General features: G+C 62.0%; 3 protein-coding genes across 3 annotated transcripts; all 3 read right to left on the bottom strand.

The window, feature by feature from the left end:
- Nucleotides 1-21: 21 nt before the first annotated feature.
- On the bottom strand, nt 22-12,611 carry THITE_115563 (polyketide synthetase; the record flags this gene model as incomplete). Its single annotated transcript, XM_003650196.1, has 8 exons — nt 22-55; nt 159-2,907; nt 3,005-4,804; nt 4,864-5,567; nt 5,650-8,178; nt 8,306-11,436; nt 11,529-11,605; nt 11,675-12,611. 8 exons carry the CDS (start codon nt 12,609-12,611, stop codon nt 22-24), a joined length of 11,961 nt encoding a protein of 3,986 aa, XP_003650244.1.
- Nucleotides 12,612-14,197: 1,586 nt separating this feature from the next.
- Nucleotides 14,198-14,641, bottom strand: THITE_27459 (uncharacterized protein; the record flags this gene model as incomplete). The annotated part of the gene is made up of 1 exon (XM_003650197.1): nt 14,198-14,641. A coding segment is annotated over one exon (444 nt), but the record flags the coding sequence as incomplete, so codon positions are not given.
- A 1,196-nt stretch (nt 14,642-15,837) lies between these two features.
- Nucleotides 15,838-17,419, bottom strand: THITE_157823 (uncharacterized protein; the record flags this gene model as incomplete). The annotated part of the gene is made up of 2 exons (XM_003650198.1): nt 15,838-15,971; nt 16,030-17,419. The coding sequence occupies 2 exons, from the start codon at nt 17,417-17,419 to the stop codon at nt 15,838-15,840; spliced, it is 1,524 nt and encodes a 507-aa protein (XP_003650246.1).
- Nucleotides 17,420-17,672: the final 253 nt, after the last annotated feature.

Here is a 17,672-nt window from a genome sequence, read left to right on the forward strand (position 1 = left end):
CGCCGCCGCCCTCGCCGCCGTTCAGCAGGTCCCGGATCCGCTGCACGGGGATGACCTGGTCGCCGGCGTGGTGGAGGTACTCTACCCTGGCATCATCATCGCCGGCGGCGTCATCCGCGTCGACGCTGCTGCTGGTGGTGGTGCTGCGCAGGACGGACCGCACGATGCCGGCCGCGGCGTGCTCGAGCGACACGAGGTCGACGAAGCCGGTCCAGCGGCTCGCGTCCGGCAGCGCCTGCAGGATTGACCCGTACTCGAGCAGGCTCGACAGCACGTCGTCGCCGGCCTCCGCGCCCATGATCGCCGACGGCCGGTGGATGAACACCCGCAGCCCGCCGCGCAGCTGCTGGGCCGCCCGCTCCAGGAACACCTCGCTCGCCCACTTGGACGCCGCGTAGCCGTTGGCGATCCCGGCACCGCCGCCTTGTTGTTGGTGTTGTTGTTGTTGGAGGTCGGGCGGGAAGGCCGCGACCGACGCCGGCGCCAGCGTGTCCGACCCGCTGAACTTGCCGACCGTGGCCGTCGAGACAAAGTGCAGCGGGATGCGGCGGCGGCAGCGGCGGCGCGACGCGAAGAGCCGCACGAGCTCCTTGGTTGAGAGCAGGTTGGCGGCGCGGAGGGAGGCATACGTCTTGAGGAAGGACACGTCGGCGCCGTTGTGGATGACCGCGTCCGCGGCGCCCGCAAGCGCCGCCGCCTCCGCCTCCGACAGCCCGCACCGCGCCTGCGTCAGGTCGCCCTTGTGCAGCACCACCTTGGGCGACGAAGAGCGCGCGAGCTCCGCCAGCTTGCTGGTGTCGCGCACGGCGATGCAGTGGATTGTGCCGACCTCGGCGGACTCGGCCAGGAGCCGGACCAGGGCGCTGCCCAGCAGGCCGGTCGCGCCGGTGATCACCACCGTCTTGGGAGATTTGTGGTCTCGCGGCGGTCTCTGCTCCTCCTCCGGTTCTGTGCGCACCCCGGGAAGAAGGTCTTCCGGGACCGCCGTCTCGGCGTCCCAGTCGATCGCTGCGTCGGCGTCCGACGACGACGAGATATCCTGGATCGCGGCCGCCATGGCCGCCAGCGTGCTGTTCTCAAACAGCTTGATGAGGGGCACGCTGGTCTGGAATCTCTCGTTGACGAGCTGCCGCAGCTCGATCAGCAGCATCGAGTTGCCGCCGACATGGAAGAAGTCGGACGCGGCGTCAATGCGGTGCACCTCCTGCATCTGCTGCGGCAGCGTGTCTCGCCAGGCCCGGGCCAGCTCGGCCTCCATCTCGGTCAGCTCTCGCGTCGGTTCGGGTCCTCCCCGCGATACGCTTGGAAGGGCGAGTTGCTGGAGGGCTCTCCTGTCGACTTTGCCGGATGCAGTCAGCGGCATTGAGGGAATTGGGATGATGGCCGCCGGGCGCATGTACTGCGGCAGGGGCAGCGAGGCGGCGAGCTGGCGGAGGAAGCCGTCGGTCTCGTTCTCGTTCTCGGCCGCGGCGTCGGGCGACAGCACCGCATGCGCCACGAGAATGGGCGGGTCGCCGCGAGGTGTGACTACCGCCGTCTTGATCCGTCCCTTGGCCGTGTCCAGGATGGACTGCTCGACATCTTGCAGCTCGATGCGCAGGCCTCGGAGCTTGATCTGCGTGTCCCCCTCGATGCGGCCGAGGATCTCCAAGGTGCCGTCGGGCCGGAGGACGCCTTTATCTCCAGTTCGGTACATCCTGGTCCACCCGTTCTGAACGGCCACCGACGACGGCAGAGGGTCTTCCAGGAATTTCTTTCGCGACTCGTCGGCATTGTTGATGTAGTCTATGGCGACACCAGCGCCGGCGATGCAGACTTCCCCAGACCACCCGACAGGCAGGACGTTTAGGTTCTGGTCCATGATGTAAACACTGTAGTTCGGAAGGGTCCTACCGGCTGGTATCTGCGCGCCTTCGTGGTCATGTGTTCGGCTGAGATCCAGTTCGCTCGCAGACATGGAGCATTCGGTCGGGCCGTAGGCATTGAAAAAGCGGAACTTGCGCCCGACGAAGCGGTCGCGAATCTGGCGGAAGCCTTGCAGCAGCGCGGGCGAGAATCTCTCACCGCCGGCCGTGGCATATGTCCAGTGCGTGCTCTGGAAGAGGCTAGCCGCGCCGTGCCGGAGCCAGGCGAGATACTCGGACGGGGTTGCGCTGGTGTATGTGATGTTCTCTTCCCGCACAATCCTGGCCACCGCAACAGGGTCTTTGCGGAGGGCCTCGGGAACGATGACCAGCGTGCCCCCATTGGCGAGGGCCATGAAGATCTGGTTCAAGGACATGTCAAAGCCCACCGAGCTCTGCTGCAAGACGGTCTCGCGTCCGAACCCGTGCGTGTGCACCAAGGCCTCGACGTGGTTCCGTAGGCTGCCGTGGGACAAGAGCACGCCCTTCGGGACGCCCGTGGTGCCGCTGGTGAAGAGGATCGCCGCTGGGTCGCCAGCTCGGGCGGCGGCGGTAGCGGGACGTCGAACTGGTGTTTCGTCGTCCGGGAGCTGGAGAACGTCCAAAACGGTGACAGTCGGTGAGAGACCCAGGTCTCCGGTCAGGGCAGCCGTCGTGGTGTTGACGAGCAGTGCAGAGCATTTCGACTCCTGGATCATAATGCGGAGCCTCGCTGGTGGAATGTTGCAGTCCAGGGGCACGGCGACGGCGCCGACTCGCAGGATGGCAAGCAGAGAAAAGACAAAGTGCGGAGACGCCTCCTGATGGACGCCCACGACCGACCCAGGTTTCGTATTTGCCATGAGCAGGGCCGACGAGATCCTTTCAACCTGTGAATCGAGCTGCTGGTATGTCCACGATTTGCCGTTGCAGTCTTTGATTGATGTCTCGCCCGGGTACTTGGCAATTATGTCGTCGACGCGATGCGCTAGAGTTTCGGGCCACTTTGAAGGCATTACGGGACCTGTAACGTCTGTGAGCAAAAGGTATTCCATTCTTTTGGCCGAGGTTACGGATGTAAATAGATAGGAGACGCCTTGGGGAGAATAGGGGGGCTTTACCTCTTCCAAATTGGATTGCATCGCTGACATCCTGCTTTGAGAATAACGACACCTGCTGGAGCTCCTGCTGGCAAGACCGAGATAAGTCGCTCAGGAGGGCGAAGTACATGTCCAGCAACCGAGCTGCATCGCTCTCAGAGTACAGACTCTCCTGCACCATAAACGTGACGCGAGTTTCGCCTCCCGGGTTCTCGATGATGTCGAGGGAGATATCATAGGCGGATCGTGGAAGCTCCATCGCCTTGATTTCGACCTGGGCACTGTCGAACCGTCTCTTCTCACTGACGCCTTGGCGGTAGTTGATGAATGCCTGGAACAGGGGACTGAAGGCGGTGGACCTCTCGCAGCTCACGCAGTCGAGCAGGATGTCGAACGGCAGCTTCGAGTTGGCCATGGCGAGATAGGCCTTCTTGCGCGTGTCCCTGAGCACCTCCTCGAACGACTGCCGGCTGTCCAGCCGGAACCGGAGCGGCAGGAGGTTCAGATACATGCCGATGCTCTTGGCGACCCGGTCGTCCCGGCGGTTGGCGTCGGCCATGCCGATGCAGACGTCGCCGTCGCCGAAGGTCTTGAACAGGAGCACCTGGAGCACGCCGAGGTGGAAGTGGAACGCGTTCGCCCGCAGCTTGTGGCAGGCGTCCTGGATCTGCGCCCCGAGCTGGGAGCCGATGGCGCGGCTCGCCGACTTGTGCCCGTACGCTGTGAGAGGCGTGCGGCTCGTGGCCGCCGAGAAGGGGAGCAGGGGCAGGGGCGAGGGCGGTTCTGCGAATTCCGCCCGCCAATACTCCATCTCCCCCCGCAGGGCGCCCGACGCCAAGTCCTCGCCCAGCTTCTCGGAGTAGGTCGAGTACTGGTAGACCGGCTCGGCGACGATGTCTCTGCCGTTGTAGGCTTTCTGCAGGTCATCTAAGAGGACCTCCAGCCCGATGCCATCGATGATGATGTGATGGGCTCCGATGAGAAGGTAGCTCTTGGTGGGAGTCAGACCTAGGTGGATGATGCGCATGCACTCGCCGTGTTCGATGTCGTAGACGTGGTTCTTGAGCCTTTCGAATTCGTTTTGGACGCGTGATTCGTCGGCGAGCAGCATCGTTTCGAGGCGCAGATTCGACGTCGGCGAGATGGCCTGCACGGGCTTCTGGGTCTCGTCGACGAAGAAGGAGGTCCGGAGCGACTCGTGACGCGCCGCAGCCTGTCGGACTGCGCTCTCAAGGCTGCCGAGCCGGATGACGCCGCTGATCTCGACGCAAATGGTGCTGTTTGCGGTTGTCTGGTCCTCCATGAGGTGCTTCTGGAACCAGAAGCGGGACTGGCCAGGGGATATCGGCAGGATTTTGTCAAAGCGCGGTTTGGGCACTTCGCTGGAGTCTTCTTCGACAGAGGTGGAGGTGGCGGACGATGTTTCCTGCTTGTCTTGCTCGTCGTCCGAGTGGCTTGAGCTGGACGAGTCCGTGCTGACGGTCTGCGGAGTTCCCGTCGAAGCAGCGGCATCTGGTGTCGCTGTCGCCGGCAGAGCTGAATCCGGACCCGCTGCTGCTGCTTTGGCACTCGGCTCCCCGGGCTGCGCCTTGCCGGCAGGCATGTTCGCCACGGCGTGCTCGAGCAGCTCTCGGACCAGGCCGCCGGACAGGATCTTGAACACGGGGACTTCGGCGTCGAGCTCCTTGAGGAACCAGGAGCGGATCTCGACGGCGACCAGGGAGTCGACGCCGAGGTCGTCGATGGCCGAGGCCAGGATCTGGGAGGCTTCCTTGTCGACTGGAATCTGGAGAATGGCGCGGAGCTTGCGGATGAAACCGTCTGAAGAAGGTCAGTTCTAATCTGCAAGTGCCCACTAGGAAGGACAAAAAGAATCTCACCTTGCACAATGTCGTTAACCTCTTCCTCCGTGGTGGCCTCGGCCAGCCGCGTCTTGACAGACACGTCGGCCGCCCTCTTGGTCGCCTTCCTGCCGGCAGAGCCATCATCAGCCTGCAGGCAGGTCTGGAAGCGGGGGAACTTGGGCCAGCGGGTCTTGACGCCGGCCAGGCCCGAGGTCCGCAGGGCCGTCATGAGCTCGGGGTTCCGGCCGGAGCGCGGGTGCGAGGCCAGGACGGCCTCGCCGAAGCAGAGGTGGAACTCGCGCTCGGAGAGCAGCTGGAAGCCGACCCGGGCGGTCTCGTGCAGGGCGGCCATCCAGTTGCGGTTGACGTAGCCGACGCCCATGACGGCGCCGATGTGGAGGATGGACGCGGCGAGGCCGCGCCGGCGCCGCTGGTGGGCCAGCGCCGTCATGAACGAGTTGGCCGCGCTGTAGGCCGACTGCCCGCGGTTGCCGGCGATGGTGACGGCCGAGGAGAAGAAGACGAAGAAGTCGAGCCCGGTGTCGGGGCCGAAGAGGGCGTCCAGGTGGATGGCGCCGAGGACCTTGGGCCGCAGAACCTTGGTCATCTTCTCGAGCGGCATCACGGAGAACACGGTGTCGTCGAGGACCATGGCGCCGTGTGCGATACCGGCGATGGGGGGGAAGGTCTGGCGGATGTGGGCCACGAGCGAGGAGAGGGCGGCCTCGTCGGTGATGTCGCTTTTTATCCATGGTGTGTCAGTTCTCTGTGGACTGATGCTCTTCTTCATTTTTTTTTCTTCTGAGCCGGGAAGCAACTTACTTTGCAAACACCTCCAGCCTCACGCCAGCGTCTCTCATGACCTTCAGCCACCTCTCATCCACCTTCGGGTTGCGGCTTGTGAGCACGATGTTTCGGGCGCCGAGCGACGCCATCCAGCTGCAGATCGACTGCGCCAGGTCGCTCGTCAGACCAAACATGACATAAGTCTTGTCGCTCCGGAAGCGGACGAGGCTTTCGACGGTGGGAACCTGCACGGGAACTTTGGCCGGGGAGGAGGAGCCGCTGCCCCAGTCCAAGACGGCGGGTTCGCCCGCGTCGACTTCGGGTTGTTCGCCGGCGAGCAACTGATTCAGCGTGATGGTCGGCAAGGTTAAGCCCGAGCCATCGGATAGGGCTGAGTTCTTTAGTGCCGAGTGCACCGCGCTGTTGAGTCTCGAGCGCAGATCGGCGGCCGTGAAGTCTCGGGCGTGCTGAAGCTCGTGGATCCCCGCGAGGGTCGTCCGGAGGCACGGGTCGGGCAGGGAGGAGGATATCACTGCGCCCAGTCGCTTGGCGGGGGCGTCCTTGGAGTTGGAGCCGTCGATGAACACGGTGACGTCGGGGGGCAGCAGGGACTGGATCTCTCGCCTCTGAGCGTACGAGTCGATGGCGATCCACGGGCCGTTGTCTGTGGCTGGCGCAGACGAGGTAGTGAAGAAGACGGTCACGTTCCGAGAGGCCGCAGCCGCGACGATGCTGAATGCCATCTCCTGGGGAGGTTGGTGGATGAGGAGGGTAGAGTCTCTCCGACAGATGGACAGCAGGTTCTCGACACGCAGAAGATGGGCTAGCTGGGATAGGAACTGGGACTCGTTGCCTGGGGCCACGTCGACCTCGACAGCGCTCTCTTGAGGGACCAAAGCGTACGAGCCGTGGTTGGGCGCGATGGATACAATGGTCTTGGCCGGCGCCGTGCTGGCAGTAGTACCCAAGAGGAGGTAGGCCGGCTGGAGAGGAGGCGCGAGCACGGGCGTCAAGAGAGAGTGGCTGACCTTGATCAGGACATGCGACTCGTCAGCCGCAGCTTGCGGATTGGACATTCGGTCTCGGAGCGAGGGTTCATGAACGAGATGCGGTTTGGAGGACCCGATCGAGAGACTGAGGGGGGTTGTCTGCGGGTCCACGTCCTCGTATATGGTTCGCTTGAACGCATTGTAGCGGTCGTTGGGAGCGTTGTCGTGATAGACACGAGAGACCAGGAGCTCGTCGCCATCGAGGGCAAGCTCGTGCTCCTGTGTCCACAACATCTTGTCCATGATTCCATCCTTCTCCCACGTGGTGGCATAGCGCAGTCGGAGGAGCGACTCCAGAAGGCGTCGCGCATCGGGCTTGGCGCCGCTGTCCAGGTCGAGGACCTGCACCGTCAGGTCGGGGTTTTCGAGCAGCACGACCCGGATGAGGCCGACCGACATGTTCATGTACGGCTCGTCGGCTCTGGAGCCCTGCGTGACCCACAGGATGGTTCCCTGCGTCTCGAACAGGCGCTGCATCCCCTGCAGCGTCGGTTCCGAGATATCGCGGAAGACGGGGTCGTCCAGCTCCGCCAGACACAGGATGGCGCTGTTGGGCGACGTCTTGGCGGCAGCCATGTCTCCGAGGGTGCCGAAGACGGTATGTTTCACCCCAAACGGCTGCACTAGCCGGACGATCTGGTCGATGAGCCGGCTCGTGCCCAGCTTCTGGCCGCCGATGAGCACCAGGTCCCATTCCACGGCAGCGGCGGCGGCGGCGGCCTGGGCGCCCAAGGACGAGAGCGGTTCGCGGAGCAGCGACACGCGGTCATCGACGGCCATGGTGACCATGTCGGTCAGCGAGAAGGGGTAGATGTCGATCTCGGACGTGGATGTGTCGACGCCCGAGAAGCCGCACTCGAGGAACAGCTGGTGCCACTCGAGCGTCGACACGCACGGCGACAGGCGGCGGCCGTCGTCCTGGCCGAGCCACCAGCCGGGCGTGGCCGACATCATGAAGCCGACCCGGGTCACGTCGTTGTTGGTGATCTCCTGCATGATCAGATAGCCGCCGGGCTTCAGGAGGCGGCGCACGTTGCGCAGGGTACGGCGGAGGTCGGCGGTCGCGTGGAGGACCAGCGAGGCGATCACCAGGTCGTACGAGTGCTCCTCGAACCCCTGAGCCGCAACGTCCTTCTCGCAGTCGAGCGGCTTGAAGATCATCTTGTCGCCGAGGGCGTAGAAGACCTCCTGGGCGACCTCGAAGAAGCTGGTCGAGATGTCGGTGAAGGTGTAGGAGCCGAAGGCGCGGCCGATCTCGCTCATGATGACCTTGGTGGCGCCGCCCGTGCCGGCGCCGATCTCGAGCATCTTCATGCGCGGGTGCCGGTGCACCATCTGCTTGACGGTGCGGCCGAGGAAGAGGGTGAACTCCCGGAGGCCCATGCCGGCCTCGTAGAAGCGGTCCAGCAGCCTGTCCTTGGTCATGTGCTCGAGGATCGTCGTCTCGCCGCGGAGGACGGCGGGGAGGTTGTCGCCCACGGCGCAGGCGAGTTGGAGTTCGACTCGGTGGGACCATCTGTGCGAAGAGTTTGGTCGGTCAGCAGTTGACATCATGTCATATCGGTGTTGACAGAGAAAAAAGGGAGAGACGAAGAGATAGAGAGACGGAGAGAGAGAGAAGAGAGAGAGATGAGAGAACTTACTTGGCTTTCAAGGCGGCGATCTCCTCCGGGGTGTCATCCAGCCACTCCCTCTTTGAGAACCGTCTCGTCCCGGCGGTGGCGATGGCGTGGTGGTAGAACTCAAACAGACACCGGAAATGCCACTCGAGGTTCATGGTCTCGCGGACGCTCTCGGGGAACATGGCGAGGATGCGCTGCATGTAGTGGAGGCAGACGCGCTCCATGACCTCGGCGAACTCGCGGTCCTCGTCGGTGGCCCGGTGGCCGCGCATGGCGAGGTCCAAGTTCGGGTTCAGGACGCCCCAGCGGTGCTCGGTGAACATCTTCTTGTCGGCCTCGGCCGTGGGCTCGGCGAGCGCGACGACCTCGATGCCCTCCATCTGCACGAGGCCGGCACCATCGGGAGCGGTGTAGATGTCGACGTCGCCGCGGAGCCGGCGAGAGCGCAGCGGGTTCTCGGTCAGGTGCGCGCACGTCGTCACGCTGCTGCTCGCGAGAAGCGTCTGCTCGCAGAGCCCGACGTTGACGCAGACGTTCCGGATGCCCGTCGGCACGTGCAGCTGCTCGAAGCTGCCGTCGCCGGGGAAGCAGTAGGCCAGGAAGATCCCCTGCAGCGCCGTGTCGAGCAGGGCCGGGTGGAGCAGCATCCTGGCCGGCTCGGAGGCAGGGTCCTGGGGAGGCACCGGGATGGTGGCGGACGAGTAGTCGAGCTTGCGCTCGATCGAGGACAGCGTCCGGAAGTCGCCGCTGTAACTGTAGCCGAGCGGCTCCAGGGAGGAGTAGAACTGGTCCTGCGTGACGCGGGAGAGGTTGGGGGGGTCGCCCTTGCGGGACGGCAGCCGGCGCGCGTCCGTCTCGCCCAGCGTGATGCGGACGCGGCCAGTCGCGTGGGTTGACAGGTTGTCCACCTCGGCGTTGGTGGAGGCGTGGTACGAGAAGGAGGCGGCGACGTGGCTGTTGTCGCCCTCCCGGGCCACGTCGTGCAGCACGAAGAGGGTCTCGATGCCCCGGTCGTCGTCGCCGAAGACGAGCGGCTTCCCGAGGCTGAAGTCCTGGACCTCGATCAGGGCGATGTTCTGGCCGGCGGGTGCCAGGCACCGGGCGGCCTCGACGGCTGTTGCTAGATAGGCTGTCGCCGGGTAGACGACCTGGCCCTGGAGCTGGTGGCCGCGGACCCAGGGCATCTCGCTCAGCTTGAGCAGATTCCTCCATCGCAGTTCGCGCTCGGTGGCCTCGGTCGTTCTGGTACCGAGCAGAGGGTGTGGGGGGTTCCTGGAGTTGGTCAGGGCTCGGGTCGTGCGGGACTCGTGCCAGTAGAGCCGGTCGTGGTCCCAGTGGTATGTGGGGAGGTCCTTTAGGAGGTTCCGGCCGTGTTCGTCGCCAGATGCTGTCGAGTCGACCGTGCCGAAGTCAACGGGCGAGGGCGAGAAGCGGGTCCAGAGGGTGCCGAGAGCCTCGCAGAAGGCATCGACGTCGTCCTTCCCACGGTGCAGCAGGCCCACGTACGGCACCGCCTCCCCGTCTCCGTTGGTGATCTCCCGAAGCGTCTCCAGGACAGGTCCCTTCAGTGCTGCATGGGGACCGACCTCCATGGCGAAGTCGAATGGTCCCTGTGCAGAAGCAGCCGCAGCCTGGACGGCCTGGGTGAAACGCACGGGTCGGAGCAGGTTGTTCACCCAGTACGGCCCGGCAAGATCTCGGTCGCCGTCCATGTCGCCGCGCATCTCGGTGTCCTCGTAGGTGCTGGAGAGCCACGCAGCCGCATCGTCGCCCGTCGTCTCGCGTTGTCGGGGGCGAATCCCGCAGCGCCGGAGCGCGTCGAGGAAGCCGGGGGCCACCTTCTGCATGTGCGGCGAGTGGTAGGCCTTGTCGACCTTGAGGACGCGCGCAAACTTCTTCTCGTCCTCGAGGATCTCCCTCGCTTGCTCGACGGCGTCGCGGTCGCCCGAGAGGGTGACGCTCATGGGGGCGTTGTACGCGGCGACGCACAGCCGGCCTTGGAACATGGGCAAAGCGCAGAGCTCCTCGGCATCTTCTGCCGTTGTGCCGGCTGCCATCATGGCTCCGGGTGTCTCGGACGGGCAAACGGTTGCGTAGTAGCCCCGGTAATAGGCGATCTTGATGGCCTCGGCCCGGGTGATGAACCCCTGGGCGTAGGCCGCGGCGATCTCCCCGGACGAGTGGCCGACGACGGCCTGGAAGCGGATGCCCGCCCTGCGCAGGAGGTCGTACAGGACGATCTCGACGGCCGTCGTGAGCGGCTGGGCGTAGGCGGCCTCGCCGACGCGGGACGATGAGGCGTCGCATGTGAGCTGGTCCAGGAGGGTCCAATGGGGTCTCTCGGGCTCCGGGAGACGCTGGAGCTCCCGGTCGAGGTCCTCGACGATCTCGCGGACATAAGGCGAACTCCGAACCAGTTCGCGGCCCATGGTGGGCCACTGCGCGCCCTGGCCGGTGAAGACGCCCAAGATGCGGATGGGCCGCGAAAGAGTCTTTGCGCGGGTTCCGAGACCAGAAGAGCCACCGCTTGCATCGGAAGGGACGTGAAGGAGCTCGTCGATCTTGCTCAGGAGCTCTGATGCCGACTTGGCCGGGATGCTGGCTCGGAGGGCGTGGTGGGTTCGCCGGGCATACAGCGTGTAGGCGAGATCGCGGAGATTAACATCGGGGTGGGATCGGAGGTATTCTGAGTAGTCGGAAAGGACCCCTCTCAGGGCACCTGCCGAAGCAGCGGAGAAGTTGAAGGGCGTGAACGGCCGGGAAGACAGGAGAGGCTTGGTGCCCTGCAAGGGAGGAGTGGGAGGCACAAAGTTCTCGACGATGACATGCGAGTTGGTGCCTCCGAAGCCGAAACTGTTGACGCTTGCTCGGCGTGGCACGCCGTCCGCCAGTTTTGGCCATGGTTTTGGGGCCGTTGCGATCTCGAGGTTCGTGTAGAATGGCTCGATATCGGGGTGGAGCTTGTTGAAGAGCATGTTGGGCGGTACTACGCCATACTGAACCGCGAGAGAGGCTTTGAGAAGACCAGCGAGTCCTGCTGTGCCTTCGGTGTGGCCGATCACGGTTTTGATGGAGCCAACATAGAGGGGGTCGTCGGCGTCGGATATCCTCTCGCCGGGGTAGAAGAAAGCTTTGCTGATGGCTTCGGCTTCCTAGATGACCGATACGTAGTTAGTGGCGGCAACTATAAAGGGGAGGCTGACGGTTTGCCGCCATGAAGGGAAAGTAAGTGAGGCTTGCTTACCTTGGGATCACCCGCCGCAGTCCCGGTCCCGTGTGCTTCGAAGTACTGGCAGCGCTGGCTGGGGTCTCTTGGATCCACTGCAACACACACTATGGTGAGTAACTGGTCCTGAGAAGGGGACAAGAAGACTCGAGAGGTTTGCTTACGTCCAGCTTTTGCGTAGGTCTGCTCGATAAGATCAATTTGTGCAGCAGCATTCGGCATAGTGATACCCTTGGACCGGCCATCCTGGTTGACGCCAGTTTCTCGTATGATACACTCGATCCTGTCCCCGTCAGCAAGCGCAGTACTAAGGCGCTTCATGATGACAGCAGCCACCCCCTCGCCGCGCGCATATCCGGACGCGTCGGCATCCCACATGCGGGACCGGCTGTCGGCCGACAACATGTGCAGCGTGCTCTCGGCAATATACTGCCCCGGAGACAGGATCATGTTGGATCCGGCCGCAACGGCCACGTCCGAGTCGCCGCTCCGAAGCAGCTGCACGGCCTGGTGGACTGCCACCAGACTGGAGGAGCAAGCTGTGTCGATGGTCATGGAGGGCCCATGCCAGTCAAAGAAGTACGAAATGCGGTTCGACATGATGCTCCGCGCCGTACCCGTGGGGGCATACGTCGGCAGTGTGTCGACGTCCTTGTACAGGTGGTCGACGTAGTCGGTGCACATGAGGCCGACGTACACGCCCGTACGGGAGCCTGCCAAGGACTCGAGCGGGATACCGGCCGCCTCGAGCGCCTCGTACACCACCTCCATCAGCAGGCGCTGCTGCGGGTCGATGGCGGCCACCTCGACCGGCTTGATGTTGAAGAAGCCCGCGTCGAAGTGGCGGTGGTCCTGGTCGAGGAAGTACGATTCGCGGACGTCCGTGGTCGCGTGGTGGGTCGGGTCCGGGTGGTAGAAGTTGTCGACGTTGAACCGGCTCTCGGGGATCCGCTGGAGCAGGTCGCGCGGCTTAATCAGGAGATCCCAGAGCTTCGAGGGGCTGTTCGCGGAGCCTGGGAAGCGCATCCCGCTGCCGACGACGGCGATGGGCTCTCCTCTTCCTCCATTGCTACCTGGAGTGGTGGTGGTGTGGGCGGTCATTATGGCGAAGGGCAATTTGTGGTGTTGAAACTCGATTGTCAGCCTGTTTTGGCCACGGGAAACTGGGAAGACGCGACTGTGCAGATGGACAAAGGCAAGGAAGTGATATCAACAATTAAGTACTTTCCATAACGAACCATGGTGGGTGACGCTTTGAACAATATGGCCCCTTTGCCTATCAACAGGTACCTAACATCCTTTCAGCTCTTCATCATCCAGCTAACCGGTTGTAAGGCTCACCCTGACTCACCTACCCCAGTCGCCCAGATTTCAGCCTCCAGCGCCGGGCGTACAAGACGATTCGGAGTCAGCATCCGCCTTGTCAACTTCTCTTTACAACCTGGACTCGGATGGAGAACACCTAGGTAGCTGAATTCAAGGCTCTGAAAGGTCACTCGAGTTGGGAGTCCGAGACTCAGAGCCGAGCAGGAGAAGATCGGGCAACGGCCAACGCCAAGTGAACTCGGGACTTTTCTTATCGGTCTCGGTAGCAGAATTCCCGAAGAGGCTGCTTTGGAGAACCCCGGCTTCGGCGTTGCTAACAGTGGCCACAGCTCGTCAGCTGTAGGGCGAGGTGGAAAGACCCGAAAATTATAACCACAAATAAGAAATAGGTAATCCGGGTGGACTGACCGGCCGTCTTCGCGCCGAGGCAGTCGCTGAAAGCTCATCAAAAGATTCATCTCCCTCCTTGGCTGTAGTCCCCACAGCCGCCTATTTTAACATCATTTTCTTGGACAAAGTCAGTCGTCATTCTCTGCTAGTCCACAGCCCGAGATAAGACTTTCAAGAGTACCCTTACCGGCTTGCCCTGATCAACCGCGAGGTGAGCTCCCCTAGGCGCGATTTACACCCACCGGCTTCTGGTCCGAGAGAGTATCTCTAATCGTGCCTCACTTAAGATTCTCCTCTCCATTTCACATTATATATCTTTAAAACAAAGAAAAAAAGAAAGAAAGTAAAATGGAGTGCACGCGGCCAAGCGACGTCCTGAGCTACCTGCTGCTTGGCTTCAACGTGCTCTCGTTCCAGGCGCACCTGACGTCGCGCTTCACCCCGGCTTTCTCGCGGAACCTGGCCGAGAAGCTGCCGCAGCACAACCGGGTCCTCTTCTGGTGGGCCGGCCTGTCCGACTCGGCCCTGCGCGCCTTCTTCTGCGGCCTCAACGCCCTCGACGTCTTCCTGCTCTGGTCCCCAGCCTCGCGGCCGCTCGGGCTCAAGCTTGCGCTCGCGGGACTCTGCGTGGGGTTCTATTCGGATCTGAAGTTGGGGGAGAGTCCCGTTCCGCATCTGCTGTTGTTTGCCTTGGTGGGTGGGGCGCTTTGGCTGTCGTAGGGGGTGGTTTGTAGCTATATTCTTTGATGTTGGGGAAGTTGTGGTTTGCTTGTTGTCGAGGGAGAGGCCGGTGGGGCCAGGACTAGAACTAAAGTCTCTTTTTTTTGTCATAGTTACTCAACTCAGAATTGACAACTTTGCTGTCCTGCTCCTTCTTTTTTCCCCTTCTCTCCTTCTGCTCTCCCTTCTCATTCCCTGAAGTCTTCTCATTCCTGACCATTCTCATGATCCCTTCCCCATCATCACATTCCCTTCACCGCGGCCGCGATGAAGCACAGCCAAGCCGGCAAGTCCGTAATCAGCGCTCGAACCCAATTCATCTTGAGCCAAGCCTCCATCGAGCGGACGACGTTGCCCTTGGGAATACCCTTCTCAATGGCCGCGATCCGGCGAAGAGCCATGCGCACAAAGAACATGTGGGCAATGCTGAAGAACAGGCCGCAGAGGTACCACTTTGCCGAGCCGGGCTGGCCCCCAGAAACAAGCAGGTTCAGCAAAGCCAGAAGGTACGTAGCGGGGTAGAAGAGAATCAGGACCCAGCGCCAGCGAAGCCCGCCCCGGGTCCACCAGGCTGGCAGGGTCGAGTTGGCCAGGGGGCGGATGGGGTCGCACACCCAGGTGCCGAAGATGAGATGCTCGTCGAGGGCGAACATGAGAGTCATGGAAGAACTGAGTGCCGGGCTGAGGCGAAGAAGCCGGACTAAGGTTGCGCCGAGAGACATGGTGTTGAGTAAGACCGCCTCCATCAGGATACGAGAAATAGGTAAGCTTCGTATGTCTCTGCTGCAGGTGTGTGTGGGTATGGATGTGAGTAAGGCACTTACAAGGGGAGATGCCGTATGTATTGAACTATTGTTTCTTGGATGTGGGTGTGTGCCGTTGGGGTTGTGTGTACACAACGGATTAGGAAGTCGGCGTGTAATATTTATAATCCCTTCCTCGAGGTGTGAGAACTCTGTGATGCCGTTTGGTGAATGGAATCCTGGCAGAGTTAGGTTGGCGGCTGAGAGACCTACACGGGCTGGTTTCGTTCGAGGATTCGTCGTGTTTTGGTCCACAGTAAGACGATTGCTTACTAGTATCATGCCATTCCCCATTGCACTGAGCGACCTGTAAAAGTCCCGACTTGAAGGAGCGGCCCGGTGGCACATTCCGCCCGAATCTCCCGACTATCCTCTTTTGACATGTTTGCAGAGATGTGGCGCGGCTGAAAGACGCCCTTTGCGTGTCGACGACCTCGTATTGGACGTTTGGCAAGGGGCGACTCGGTTTGCGTTCCGGAGGAAGAGAGTCAGCGCCCAAACACCCAAACACAACACAGACCAATGTGCAACGTCGCAAACATCGAATGTTTCGGGCCAGCCTCACTCACTTTGGGCGCATTCTGCTTACCTGCCCGGGGCCTCGACCTTGGCTTTCCTCATCCGGCAGCCCTCTTTCCACACCGGCCTTCCAAGTTTTCCTCATCGAACTGTCATCGCCATCAATTTCCATGGTAATGACCCCCCGTTGTGCAACTGTGGCTACTCACTCGCAGTCTGTATTGGAGGCGGTCCATGGATTCATGGTTTTGACAGGAAGATACATACAGCACGCCCTCGGGGAGTGGTGGCCGTGCGCAACAGCTTTCATTTTGGTCCAAGGACCTGCCACTGGCACTCACTCAGCACTGAAAGTGCCGCGAGCTACCTAACATGGAATGCGTTGCTTTCTTTTTCTTTGTGCCAAATCCTTGACGCCAGCTACAACAATGACAAAAAGATTCGGGTAAGCTGGCTAGCCGGCTTTCCAAGACCTCCTGATAGCGCCACAACATCAATCCGTTCCCCCTTTCTTTCTACGGTCTACCCTGGCTTGTAAACAAGTTCATGAAGCCTGCGGATCTCTTCCCTCAGCGCTTCAGTTCCCAGTCCATCAGCCGGGCCTCCTCCTCCTCCTCCTCCTCCTCGTCCTCCCGTGCTCGACTCCCGCCGTAGCACCACATCAAGAAGTCGGGGAGGTATGGCATTGCCGCCTTGCGTCTTGCTCGTCGTCTCCAGCCCGTTGCCACCCCGACCCCGACCCCGAACCCCCCCACCCTCACCCTCGCCAGAACCAGAATCAAGCTCGCAATCATCGTCCGCCGGCGACCCGAGCGACCGCTCGATCCTGTCGATAAGCCGTATCACAGCCTGGGTCAGAACGATGATCTGCAGGTCCGGGTCGTGCGGGATCGACACCTCGTCGACGTGCAGGAAGGAAAAGGTGAACAAGTTGAGCTGGCGATGGGGGGCGGGCGCCAGCAGCGCCGCGCGGATGGCGGCGAAGACGTCGCGGCAGAGGTAGACGAGGTTGGTGTGGCAGGAGAGGAGGAGGAGGCTGGTGGGCATGTCGAGATGCCCTCCTGCTGCTGCTGCTGCTGCGGCTGGAGCGGCGGCACCTGCGGCCGCGGTAGCATTGCGAGACGACGACGGGTCGTGTTGTTGCTGCTGCGTGTTGAGTTCGCCGTCACCGGACAGGCTTGGGTTTGTTTTTCGCTCCTGCTGCTGCTTCTGTTGTTGTTGGCTACCCACCGCCTCGGCCACGGGATCGTCGCCGTCTCGAGCGTCGGCCGGGCTCAGAAGGCCGATGCTGGTGCGAGATTTATGGAGATCGTGGGGGCACATGGCGTCGTGCGGAGGCGGGTCCGTTAGGCCGAGGATCTCGACAAGGAGTCGGTGGTAGGTCTGCAGGCTGTTCATCATGAAGACGACAGCGTCGGAGAGGGTGTGGTTGCCATCCGGTGGTGGGATCAGGCTCGGGTGGATGGTGCTATACTTGCTTGCCATGGGCCCCACGACGCTCAGCTGTCGGTAGAGCTCCACGTTCAGGTTGGACAGCTCACGAGTGGATTCGTGTCGCATCGCCGGGAAGCGGCTGTAAGCGGGGGCGGATGCGGTGTCTCTCGCCGCACCCGGGCCAGTGACATCCGGCATGGATTGGTCCAAGGACGGATCCAGCGTTGGATTGAGATAGTGATCTGCTGGTGGTATATCCAGCGTGTCACCCTGTAGCGTGGCATCCTGGAGAGCAAAGTCAAAAGGCTCCAGGTACTGCACGCCGCCTAGCGTCGTATCGACAGTGTCGTCGAGGTCACGCGCCGACCAAGTGTCGGTGCTCGGGCTGAAGCCGCGCCCAGAGCCCGTCTGAGCGGATGTGGGCAAGGTTGGTGGATGGCTGAGTGGATTGTACGAGCTGCCTGGGCTCTCTCGTCGCTCCTTGTATGTTCGCCTAGGTCTTCCCATGCGGACCGAGGAATCGATGATGCATGTTGCTCCGGCTTTCTGACACCTCTCACAAGAAGCGTTGGGGTTGGGTGTTCGAATGCACCGCAGCTTTTGGCCCCTGCATCTGTCGCACGCCAGCTGCGGAGGTCGTTCTCTCCTTGGAGCCTTCACGGTGCCCGACCCAGAGTGGAAGGCCGAAAAACAGGTAGAAGAGTCTGAGCGCGGCATGCTGTGATCTGATCTGGCAATGGCCAGAAAGGAAACGCACAAGAAGGACGGAACATTGGGCAACTAGGCAGGAAAGGACTCAGGGGCCGCTGGGGGGAGCAGCCTTGAAATGTGTCAGTAGGTAGACTCCATACATACCACCCTAGAGGTTGGCAAGGTACCTTCGCAAGTAGAAAGGTAGCGGTGGAGGTACATCACCTGTCATTCTGCAACCAAGCAGTCCGACGTTGGAAAAGTGTACAGTACCCGCAAC

Source organism: Thermothielavioides terrestris, chromosome 1 (assembly GCF_000226115.1).
Source record: "Thermothielavioides terrestris NRRL 8126 chromosome 1, complete sequence".
NCBI lineage: Eukaryota > Fungi > Ascomycota > Sordariomycetes > Sordariales > Chaetomiaceae > Thermothielavioides > Thermothielavioides terrestris.